General features: G+C 38.6%; 1 protein-coding gene across 1 annotated transcript; it reads right to left on the bottom strand.

The window, feature by feature from the left end:
• Positions 1 to 5,495: 5,495 nt before the first annotated feature.
• On the bottom strand, positions 5,496 to 8,903 carry LOC105029528 (uncharacterized protein C20orf85). Its single transcript, XM_010902928.3, has 4 exons — positions 8,801 to 8,903; positions 8,249 to 8,330; positions 8,001 to 8,099; positions 5,496 to 6,346 (listed from the first exon to the last, which is right to left on the bottom strand). Exons 1-4 carry the CDS (start codon positions 8,863 to 8,865, stop codon positions 6,191 to 6,193), a joined length of 402 nt encoding a protein of 133 aa, XP_010901230.1. The 5' UTR covers positions 8,866 to 8,903; the 3' UTR covers positions 5,496 to 6,190.
• Between the last annotated feature and the right edge of the window lie 4,277 nt (positions 8,904 to 13,180).

Raw genomic sequence — 13,180 nt, forward strand, 5'->3', positions numbered from 1 at the left:
GGGATTCCGTGGAATGGAATGGACACACTAATTCAGATTGGCTATCGCCCAATGCCGGCTAGCGAAATTTGAGGGAGCTCTATATTCCTGCGCCTTCCATAAGTTACTTAAATATTTAGAATTTATGTTGTATCTGCTAGTGATATTTTAATAATCAAATAAGTATATGTCCAGGATATCATAATCTTATCAGAATGAATAAAAATATTTGATTGCATAATTATTCACTCCTTTTAGTCAATATTGGGAAAAGACCACTTTGGCAGAAATTACAGCCATGAGTCAGACATGATGTATTTGGATATGTCTCAGTTAGTCAGGTTAGCACATCTGTACCTAGGAATTTTTGTCCATTCTTCTTTGCAAAATTGCTCATTTCGTCAAGTTGGATGGGGACCTTTGGTTAACTTCAATTTACAACTCTTTCCATAAATTCTAAATTTTATTGGGCTTTGACTGGGCATTCACATGAACATTCACAGACTATCATTTACAGTCACTCCAGTTTTGTCGTGGCTGGGTGGTTCGGGTTGTTGCTGTGCAGAAAGATTAATCTTCACCCCAGGCAGAGTTCCTGTGTTCTCTGGATCATGTTTTCTTTAGTAAGGACCTCTCTGTATTTAGCTTTGTTAATCCTTACCTCAATCCTGACCAGTCTCCCAGTTCCTACCGCTGAGAAGCATCCCCATGACATGATGCTGCCACCACCATGCATCACAGTATTGATGGTGTTCTCAGGGTGGTGTGCAGGACTTGGCTTGCGCCAAACATAGCACTTAGCATTGAGGCCAAAAAGCTCTACAAGAATCTTCTTTCTCTTAGTCTATTAACCTACACATGCTTTTCCTTTCTTTTCGCTACTCTTCAATGAAGAGATATTTTGTGATGCACCCAGGTATTGTTGCAGCATGCACAGTGTCTCCCAGCTCAGCCGTGGAAGACTTGGCATAGGCCTCTTGTTTGCCTCCCTGACTAGTGCCCATCTCGCCCATAAAAGCCATATTCTCTCCATTTCTTAATAATAGACTTTACTGTGCTCCGGGGGACATTCACTGCCATGGAAATGCTTTTATATCCTACCTTGATTGGTGCAATTGAAAACAATTTGCAGATGTTATTTTTCTTTTTGATGTCATGGACTGTTTTCTATTTATCAGTGGCAAAAACTCAATTATATCAATTTTGATGTCATGTTGTAACACAAGAAAATGGGAAGGTCCAAGGGGGTTAAATAATTTTGAGCGCCACTCTGCAGCATCCACAGCAAAATGATTAAATTGATCCTGCTTAAAGAGATACTAATGATCTGATTTGTGACTTTTGCCCATCTGCTAATCACCACACTTTTTTTATGGCTTAAAAATCTCCTTGAACTATATAATTAAATCTGTGCTTGAAACGTTCTTGACATACAGATATAGTTAGAGGAGTAGGTATTTCAAAATAAATGTAAATCTCCTTTAATTCACAGAATGAGTCCATGATTGTTTTATTATTTATTATTGTTTTAAACATGTTTTGAGTTTGTTTACATTTACGCTGTACAACCAATTCAAAGTGGGCATATATTTTTCAAGAAACAATAAAATGTCTCACTTTCAACATTTTATATGTTGTCGGTGTACTATATTTTAAGGTATTTGCACATCTTTGCATTCAGTTTTTATTTACATTTTACTACATTTTATGGTGTCTTTTAAAATTTCAAAGAATATTGCTATTTGTGTAATTTAAATTTATGATGTAAGTGTTAAGTATACCTAGCCTACTTATATATCAAGCATCTACAAATGTTGTGATAATAACCAGCATTTTCAGAGACCAAGAAGCTGAACAGAACATACTTGATTTAAGGGCCTGGTAGAATAATCTATTTTTTTTCATCCACTAGATGGAGACATGTGACACATTTTATACACCCATTTCTTCTATTAGTCTTCAACTGATGAAAGCTTTTGAAATAAAAAAATATTAATCCAGGTCTGATTATTATGCATCTAAAAGTAGGTATTCCAATATAAATTTACATTTTCCATAAACACTATGAATAAGATCACATGGACAGGGAAAATTGACACTATAAACACTTCGACTTGCTTGAGGTATTAAGAGACATCGGTCCATTATTTTGCGGCTCTAATGGTTTGAGATTACATGTGTTGTTTTAAAATACATTTTTTGTCAATTTATATTTTTGGTGGAGACAGTGGTGAAAGATAGTGGAGAGAGGTTTGGGCTTTATTCTATCCCATGCTACAACAGTACATGTGCACCAGAGCTAACGTCTTATCCACTGGACATTACTTTTTAAACTTGTAGAACTTTGGCAGATGATAAAGACTAGAATCCAAACCATACTTTGTAACAGTTTCTGTTTATTTGTTGCAATATAATCCATTAATAATTTAAACGAATGTGGGGCCTGATGTGATACAGCAGTCCAAGACCTCTCATGTAGATGCACTGCTGCATCATGTGTTTGAATCTGACCAACATTACTTCACTACTTCTATCTTGATTCCAATGTATCATAACCATGCCTAAAAAATATTAGAAGTTTTTTTTCTCTGTGCCAGTACAATGCTCAAGTACCCCTGTGGTGAAAAAGGCCTTTCTGCTTTTGAACTGATCTCTTTTCCCCCTTGGTTGCCATCTTGCTCATCACAATCTTCACACTTCACAGACAGACACTGCTAGCAGTCCAGAAAAGGGAAAAATGCATACAAGCCTCCAGGGAGGAATGCTTTCACTACAGTTCTCCCTCCTCATATGGCAAGTGGCATAAGGAAGGTTAAAAAGTATCTGCAAATAATACCTTTTTCACAGGAGAGAGGTGTGTCAATTTGTCCCAAAATGGCACCATATTTCCTATGAAACATTCTTTTTTTACTAAGGCCTATAGGGCTCTGGTAAAAATAGGTGTGAACTACTAGAAATTCTCTGTCATGTTGAAAGGACCTATACACCTGGGACAAGTGTCAGTTTCTCTAAGTCTGAAATGTTGGTTAGTCTCTTGATTTTCATCGTAGCTTTGTTGCTACATGTAGCTATTTTAAATGTAAAAATGTTTTATCTGCTAATTAGTTAGTTGGTTAGTTACTTATTAAATGTACATACTATAGCTACAATCATATGAAAAAGTAACTGCACCCCATATTTAATTATAATTCCAATCACACTGACAAAGGAAACCAGTTTAACTTTTAAAATAGGCTGTAATTTTGTGGAAAAAAACAAACAAGAACATGGTACTGTATATGAAAGGCATGGGTACATAGGCAAAAAAGTATGACTGAAAGGACAAACCCTTCAGAAAAACGCTACATTGATTTTATATGCTAATTCAAACCATGCCTTTGAAAATATATGCTCCTGTGTCTACGCCCATAGTGCCTGTCTGTGCTGCTGCATGTGAGACTGGCTCTGTGGCTTTCTACGTTTGGGCAAGAGCCATGGGGAGAGATGGTCAAGAGCCATGGGGAGAGATGGTCATGGCATCTGTGCTGTAACGAAAGGTCAGTGCGGGGACAGGCCTACTAGTGACTGTGGATACCACCTCATCTTAGCAAACTGGGTAGAATGTGTCAGTGGAAGAGTCACTGTGCGGTCAGACTAATAACAGGGCAGTGTCTGTCTGTCTGCCAAACTGCCAATCCATTATAGCACAACACGTGGCTCTGTACCAATATCCCTTCGAAAAAAATACTTTGAGTAATGTCTTGGTCTTTTAATGTCTTAATGTACTCTGAAATGTACACTGTTGCAGTAGTTCCCACAAATGTGTTACATTTTTGTTCATCCCAAACCAACTAGATGGGGTTTAAGTCTGGAGACTGTCCTGGCCATTTCATGACTTGCAGCCTACTGTCTTGTTAATTTCTTTTAAGGTAGTTTGACATAGCCTGGAGGTATGCTTTGGGTCATTATCTTGCTGAAGGATGAACCCATGACAAACTAGACATACATCAGATGGTAATGCTGTGGTAACCGTTTTGATTCACATTGTCACTCACACTGCGCAAGTAATTCTGTCTCTGTACAACACCACAATGAATTTGAAATTAAACAACCGAGATGCAATTGAAGTGCTGAATTCCAGCTTTAATTCAAGGGCCTGAACAAAAATATTGTTTGACACATTGAGGAATTGTAACCATTTTCATACACAGTCCCTTTATTTCAGGGGCTCAAATGTAATTGGACAAAATAACATAATCAGAAAGAACATTTTGATTTTTAATACTTGAGGTGGTAGGTTGAATTTCAATACTCGAGAATCCTGTGCAGGCAATGACTGCTTGAAGTCTGGAATGCATGGACATCACCAAATGCTGGGTTTCCTCCTTTGTGATGCTTTTCCAGGCTTTTCACTGCAGCTGTCTTTGGTTGTTGTTTGTTTGTGGGTCTTTCTGCCTTAAAGTTTTATCTTCAGCAAATGAAATGCATGCTCGACCGGATTGAGGTCAGGTGATTGACTTGGCCATTGCAGAATATTCCACTTCTTTACCTAAAAGAATCCTGGGTTACTTTCACAGTATGTTTGGGTCATTGTCCATCTTTAAAGTGAAGCACCGTCCAATCAACTTCACTGAATTTTGCTGAATCTGAGCAGACAATATATCCCTATACACTTTAGTATTCATCCGGCTGCTTCTGTCTTCTGTTACATTATCAATAAACACTAGTGACCCAGTGCCTTTGGAAGCCGTGCATGCCCATGCCACCACACTGCCTCCACCCTGTTTTACAGATGATGTGGTATGCTTTGGATCATGAGCCGTTCCAAGCCTTCTCCATTTTTTTTCTTCCCATCATTCTGGTACAGGTTGATCTTGATCTTAGTTTCATCTGTCCAAAGAATGATGTTCCAAAACTGGGCTGGCTTTTTTATATGTTTTTTTGCCAAAGTCTAATCTGGCCTTTCTATTCTTGAGGCTTATGAATTTCACGAGTTTGCACCTTGTGTTGAACACATAGTATATGCTCTTGTGAAGTCTTCCCTTTATGGTAGACTTGGAAAATGATATGCCTACCTCCTGGAAAGTGTTCTTCACTTGGCTGGATGTTGTGTAGGGGTTTTTCTTTACCAAGGAAAGGATCCTACGATATTCCACAACCAGTGCGTTCTTTTTTTCTCAGAATGTACTAAACTGTTGATTTGGAGAGTCCTAATGTTCCTACTATCTCTCTGTTGGATTTTTCTTTTTTGCAGGCAAAGGATGGCCTGTTTCACTTGCATTGAGAGCTCCTTTGACCACATGTTAGGAATCACAGCAACAGCTTCCAAATGCAAATGCCGCACCAGGAATCAACTCCAGACCTTTTACCTGTTTAATTGATGAAGAAATAACGAAGGAATAGCCCACAACTGTCCATGAAACAGTTTTTCAGTCAATTCTCCAAATACCATTGTGTCCCTTGAAAATGAGGGGGCTACATATTAAATTATATAACATTATATAACATATTCATTATTTAACTGTAACTTGAATATATTTTGGTAAACAAAATAACAAAACTTATAATAACAAAAATACTTTGGAACCTAAATGTATGTGTAATTATCAGTGCAGCTGTAGTGGTGCTCAGTGTGACAGTGTCATATGTACTGTAGTGATGGGTAAGGCATGCAAGAATGAATGTGCTCTGCAAGTCTTGAACACAAAATAAACTTTGTATCAAAATCCTAAATTAAAATGTTAACGGGACATTCTCTGGTTGCAACATCCAACTTTTCACTTGAGTATGATGTATTATCATATGATTTTACAAACCTGATCTCTCAAGCTTACATCCCTGAAGCCAAACAGAATGTGGGCTTGCGAGATCAGGATGGTACAAGGCATTGCTATTGATTGTTGAAGAATATAATGCATAATGACCATAGATCATCTGTTGCATGCCACCCAAAGAAAGAACAGAACCTTGTTTGAAGGTTTTGGAAACAGATTTCCAAGGTTTTGGAAACAGATTTTACATATGTGAGTATTCAGCACTATTGACTTAATGATCTAAGGTGCAAAGAGAATATCCTATTAATAATTAGGTGATATTCAACAGAACTACAAATTCAAGTAATAAAGGAATACATAAAGGAATAAAGGAAAGTCACATGATGAATAATTTGAAATATTCACTGTGTTAACATTGCCATAAAGTGGGAGGAAGGTGTCATGTGGCAAAGGATTTCTTAGCTGCAGGCATCAAAAGCCCAGCCCATTTCCTTCAGAAAGCTCTTCTTCCCACACTGGACCCTTCCGTAGCAATCCAGCTGCAACCCGGGCACAGCAGAACGCCAGCCAATCAGAGCCTGGCTGGTCTGTGGAACTGGGGGAGAAGGCCCCACCTGCAACACAGACCTCAGTGTCACACACAGCAGCCAACATTTCAATCTGGTTCCTAAACTGAACTATATTCCCCACATAGTGTTTTTATTCATTGTTTAACCCTTCCAGTGTTGTGAAGTCCATTTCATGCACATGGTCTTGCTTCATAGCAGCAGATCCTATCAGCGGCATCTAAGATCCAAAGTGCATCAAGACTGTTCTGTTTGGGCCAGCATGACTGCCCAACAACAATTATTGAGCTTGTAGGGGCTTGGACAACCCTGATGAGTCGCTAGAACACAGCAAGGCAGTCTTGTCTAACCAACCTTGGATGGTGCTGTACAAATTTGCACTGCCCTCTGCAGGTTTAGGTCCCATATTGCTAAGTAACTACAACTACCTTGTGATTCTCCAGACTTATTGAATGCATTTTCAGTTTTGCATGTTTTTTGGGTTATATTTTACCCAATAGAATAATGTATGGTTTCATTTTGGAGTTACTTTTTAAAATAAAATACTTAAGTGGATTAAGTGATAATGGAGCACTTCACCTCCATCATCATCATACCCACCACCCTAGACCCACTACAATGTGCATTCTGGCCTTGCAGAACAATGGATGCTGTTTAAAACTATGAGTTTGAACACCATATGTCCCTAATAGCTTGTCAGGAAACTGGGAGACCTGTGACTGGAGCAAGACCTGCCAATCCGGAAGATTGTCTTCCTGACAGACATGGCAACACCACCTCCTCCATGCTGACCCTTGTTAGAAATCAGTCATTTCGTATAGTGGTTGAAATAATGATCATGTACCCGGTCATCAAGGGAGAGTGTACTTCAATTATTCATTACAGCATTTGATAGTCTATTGTTCATGAGGTTACAGACTCGGTCTTCATACTCGATCTTACAAACTCGATCGCATCTCAAAGAACTTCCAGTTGTCCTCTACTATATAGGCATTGCAACCTGGAACACACATCACAGTACCTTAAGCCCATTTGCTAATTACTGTCGCACTTTGAATGAACGTCACTACCTGTGTACAGATAAACCGATGGTCTGTGGTCAACTAAACTTATGCTTCAACAACCTCAACATGAGAGACTCCCCAAGCATGCATGCTCAGCCCCTTCCCTTACTCCCTGTGCGTCCATGACTGCTGGGCTGCATTCAACTTCAACTAATCATAAATTATTTAGATGACACGACTGGGGTGGTAGGTTGTATTTCAAACAATGTAGAAACAATCTATAGGGAGGAGGTTAGAGCCCCTGGTAGAGTGTTGCCAGGTAAATAACCTCCACATCTGGTGGAAGGGTGCCAGGTAAATAACCTCCACATCTGGTGGAGTGGTGCCAGGTAAATAACCTCCACATCTGGTGGAGTGGTGCCAGGTAAATAACCTCCACATCTGGTGGAGTGGTGCCAGGTAAATAACCTCCACATCTGGTGGAGTGGTGCCAGGTAAAAAAACATCCACATTAAAAAAGAGCTTATCGTTGAAAGCATGAGAACACTGACACTGTGGTTAAGAAGGCACAACAGCATCCAGGTCGTCAGATTTTCTTCCATGCACGTCGATCTGAACCTTAGAGCCTGCACCTCTTTCATACTCACACATTAATACATACATTCTCAAACTCATCTATGTAGTTTGTATGGGCTCACCTGGATGAATTTTCCAGGTGGGGTAGGAGGTTGAGTTTTAAGATGAGGCGGCAGTTCTAATTTTACTGCTTCCTTTAGCTTTTGGCTTGCTTCCTGTGTCTGTAAACATTGCATTTCATGTGAACATTTGAAAAAAAAACACAGTATGTGATTTCAACTTATTAATGATTTAATTGTTTTGATTTAAATAGAGCCCTGTTAGTTTTATATATATACACATTCTGCATGATGTTTCACCACAGGCTTACTTCCTTATAGGACTTGGTTAAGAATCCCCATTTATTGGGCCAGACTTTGGCAGACTCAAGCTCTATCTTTACATGGACTTTCCTGCAAATGAATCAAAGACATTTAGAAAGCTTTTAAAAGAGTATTGGGCTGACAGAAAAAAATAAAAGGGCTGCTAAATCAATTTACGCAGCTCAGGCAACCATGTCATTCCAAAATAAAGATAGTACAGAGTAGGATAAACCCCTACTGACTTTTACTAAAATGAATCTGTATTAAATAGATTAGAAGTATTTTAATACTTATGCCTCTTCCAGCATAATTGCTGTTAGTATCAGGATACTGTTTTGAGTCCTACTACTAAGATTATTACTACTGCCACTACTTCTACTATTAGTTTACTACATAGCTGCTACTACAAAACCATTACTACTTGCCTTTTGCTACCACCACTATGAACTATAACCCACCATTACAATAGCTATAAAAAATTATAATCAACTTAAATTAAAGTGACAAACAAAATGTTTTCTGTTGTAAGGTCATATAAAACTTTAAAAAGGACAGTTTACCAGATTTCATCTTGATCCACAAAGCTGAATTCTCTCTCCGATCCATGTGATTTGAGGGCTGCCATCTAAGCCAGCATGCGTGTTGGTGTCTGTGTGACTTACCTTTCAGTCTATGTAAGTTATACTGTTTACCATCACCATAGCAACATAGTGCAGTGACACTATCCTTTGTATCCTTGGATACTATGCTAAATATTAGATCACATCAAAGTGGTCTGTGTGTATAAATATAGCAAGCGAAGGGTGTTTTAGCCATAGAAATTAAGCATTTTCTATGGTTCTAGCACTATATGGTAGCATGCAAATGAAGTCCATCACTCCCTTTTCATATTTTCACATTTTGCTGACATACAGCTCCGGAAAAAATTAAGAGACCACTGCACCTTTTACTTTCCTTTCCAAAAGTCGAAAAGGAAGGTTTTGAGTGAGGAAAAGAAGGGTTAAAATTAAGAGACCACTGCACCTTTTCTTTCCTTTCCAAAAGTTGAAAAGGAAGGTTTTGAGTGAGGAAGAGAAGGGTTCAAATTAAGAGACCACTGCAGATTGAACGCTTCTGTTCCTCACTCAAAACTCACTCAAAACGTTTGGAAAGGAAAGAAAAAGGTGCATTGGTCTCTTATAATTTTTCCAGAGCTGTACATTTTAAGATTTTTTTGCAAATTTAAACCAGCACTGAGATTGGAGTACAGTAAAACTTAACACTTAGATATCCATTAGCTTGTCTGTTACAAGTGTTCCTGTAACTAGATGCTGCCCACACAATACAATTATGTGGTTTTACATTTGATAACTACAGTTCCTCATCAATGGCAAAACAGATTTTTTCCATATTGTGTTACTTTTATCTTAAATAGTAGAGCTGTTTTGATCTGACTGCAGAACCCTAAAAAGACTGATTAGACAAGAGGCATCCAAAGGGACGTTTGAGAGTCAGCAGTAGAGCAAAAGTGAAAAAAACATGAGATGAGATGTAATAATATAAGAAATTGCAGTTTTAGAGCATTCTGATGCTGAAAACACTGCATGCATTGCAGAAAACACTTGGATCATAATACAATATTAGTTAATGTTAAATGTTATCCCCCTCAATATGACTTAATGTAATATCTGTTTAAGTCCCAGACAGTTAATGGCTTTCTGTCTTTAATCAACACTGATCTGCGTACCATGTGTTCTCCTGCCCCAGTCCTCAGAGTTTTTGGTGGTGAGGAGATACCAGAACAGAGACACCTGGTATCTCCTCTTTCACTTCCTTACATTGTCATCAGATCCATTGTGTATATAAACATTATTTTTGCTGGACTGCGTAAGCTGAGCCGGTCAAGAAGAACGAATGTCTCTTACTCAGTGAGTGACAGAGTGACTGAGTCACTGACTGACTGACTAGCCCTTGTAAAATAGCGTAGTGATTAGAGACACAGACTGCCATGGCGGGTGACTGGTGCTCAATCCTCACCATGTACAGAACAAAGTATGCACTAGGATTTGTTCAGAATAGACAAAACCGTGCTGGCTACAAGCTTCATTGGCTATGTTACAGTAAACCAAAATTAAAACTGTTTATTGTTATATTGTGACTATTTCTGGTGGATTGTTGAAGCACAGTTCCGTGCATGCTTTTTGGAGTAATATAGACCACAACCTCTTGCAGAGTAAAAGAGGATGGGTTTCCACAATTCTCTCGTTTTTCACTTGATGAAAAATTCAGTTATCGTCATCTATATTGATAGTTATTGTATCAATGTCATTCACAAATGAAAGAAAAACTAACATGTTGTGCCATGAAATGAAATAGTTGGCAGTGTTAAGTTCATCTTCAATCTTGCTAGCAATTGCTCAATTCTTATGACTATTCCAAGTAGTAAGTATATACTAGTAGGTCTATTATTGGCTAATAAGCTGTTAAAACAGCCAGTGGCAAAAGCCATACAGTTCATAGACGCTATTTGTGGTGGAGGTAAAATTAACATGAAATGTTAGTCAGTTTAACACAATGCTTAATGATGTCTAGCGAAATATTCAAACTTGGCGTGATGTTAATGCGTGACAAAATGATCTAATGTCGAGTCGCAATTTTCTGACGAGATAGTGAGTCTGCGAAGTACGTACTTGTAGTACATAGTTTGTAGTATGCGATTTGAGATTCAGCCAATGCGTTCAATTTCCTTGTAGTTCACATAACGTAGTGGTTTGCTATTCAACTGTTATTATATGGACAACCATCTACAGTAATCTTTGTACAAGAATACACTATCGTTTCATTAATAAATGTTCTGTTACCAATATTATTTTAGCAAAAATGTAATGGCTGGGATAATAGTTACATTTGGAGACAATACCGAGCTGAACTGAGTATCAGCAGGTTGTGTGGCCTTGTGGAAATATCCCTGACCTTCAATTTTTTTTTACCCCAGTTCCATTCCCCTCTCAGACGTTACAATTTTTGTCTCTCAAAATCATCTATCCACCCGGTACTTTTCAGCTGTCGCACAACAATATACAGCTCTGGAAAAAATTAAGAGACCACTGAACCATTTTCTTTATTTTCCCAGAAAGTTGGAAAGGGAAGTTTTGAGTGTGGAACAGAAGGGTTAAAATTAAGAAACCACTGCGAATTGAACGCTTCTGTTCCACACTAAAAACATTCATTTATTTAACTTTTTTGGAAAGGAAAGGAAAAGGTGCAGTGGTCTCTAAATGTTTCCAGAGCTGTATATCCACTCTGTTATATTATGAATCTCATATATTTAAAAGAATAATTGTATTACATGACCCTTTCATATTGTTCTTGATTTCTAAAGACAGGAACCAGCCAGGGAGTGATTGGTATTGTATACAGTCATAATAGGTATTGTATACAGGGTTCCCACTCTAAGTTAATTGTCAAATTCCCTGACTTTTCCCTGACTTTCACTGACTAAAAAGCTGAATTTCCATGACCTATAATGAACGGAAAAACAAGCAGCCTTTGTGCAGAGCACTGAGCAGACAAAAACCGGCCCACAGTGTTTTAAACACATCATTTTGCAAGCTTTATTTACTAGTTCACTGCTTTCAGTACAAAACTACATTTTCACAGCTTAAACATACACCGATCAGCCATAACATTATGACCACTGACAGGTGAGGTGAATAACACTGATAATCTCATTATCATGGCACCTGTCAGAGGGTGGGATATGTTAGGCAGCAAGTGAACATTCTGTCCTCAAAGTTGATGTGTTAGAAGCAGGAAAAATGGGAAGCGTAAGGCTCTGAGCAACTTTCACAAGGGCCAAATTGTGATGGCTAAACGAGTGGCTCAGAGTATCTACAAAACTGCAGCCCTTGTGGGGTGTTCCTGGTCTGCAGTGGTCAGTACCTATCAAAAGTGGTCCAAGGAAGGAAATTGCTGTTAAAGTTAATGCTGGTACTGATAAAAAGGTGTCACAACACACAATGGATCGCAGTTTGTTGCATATGTGCCTTCAATGGGCACGTGAGCATCAGAACTGGACCACGGATCAATGGAAGAAGGTGGCCTGGTCTGATGAATAATGTTTTCTTTTACATCACATGGATGGCCAGGTGTGTGTGCGTCGCTTACCTGGAGAACACATGGCACCAGGATACACTATGGGATGAAGGCAAGCTGGCAGAGGCAGTGTGATGCTTTGGGCAATGTTCGGCTGGGAATTCATTCATGTGGATGTTACTTTGACATGTACCACCCACTTAAGCACTGTTGCAAACCATGTGCACCCTTTCAATGCAATGGTATTCCCAGATAACACCCAGTCTTTGAAGTCATCATTATGTAGCCAAAGCTCTTGAAATGTAAATTTTCCTAGAATTTTTCCCTTGTTAGCAGGTACAGGTGACTGAAGTGGTTGCCAGTTGATGAGCGGGAAGGAGATAAATGGATGCTGAAAAATTAAGTAGCCTAACCGTATAACAATACGCAATACAGGAAATGCATGAAACAACCTATATAAAGAAGAATACTGAATGGAAAATACATTTGGATAAATGGCATCTGCAGATTCAGGATGACGCCTCCTATGGCTGTATTTGACACTCATGGTGTCACTTTCCATTGACTTAATGAAGTGAAGGCCGGGTGGGATGTATGACATGATCATTGATTATGATTGGAAAGAGCAGAACTGAGAGTTCAAAGCAAATCAAATTCGTACTTTCATGTGAATGTTTGTTTCTCGCAAGACGTGGGAAACTCTGTACGATGGCAATCCCAATATTGGACTTATTTTGTGATGATACTTAATGATCGACATTATGACAGCTATCATTGTATGTTTGGATAGTGAATCCTTCCCTATTAAATGTGGAATTGGTCCCTATTAAAGGTAAAATCTTTCCCTATTTAAAGGTAGAATTTTT

This window comes from Esox lucius, chromosome 17 (assembly GCF_011004845.1).
Source record: "Esox lucius isolate fEsoLuc1 chromosome 17, fEsoLuc1.pri, whole genome shotgun sequence".
In the NCBI taxonomy this organism is placed as follows: Eukaryota; Metazoa; Chordata; class Actinopteri; order Esociformes; family Esocidae; genus Esox; species Esox lucius.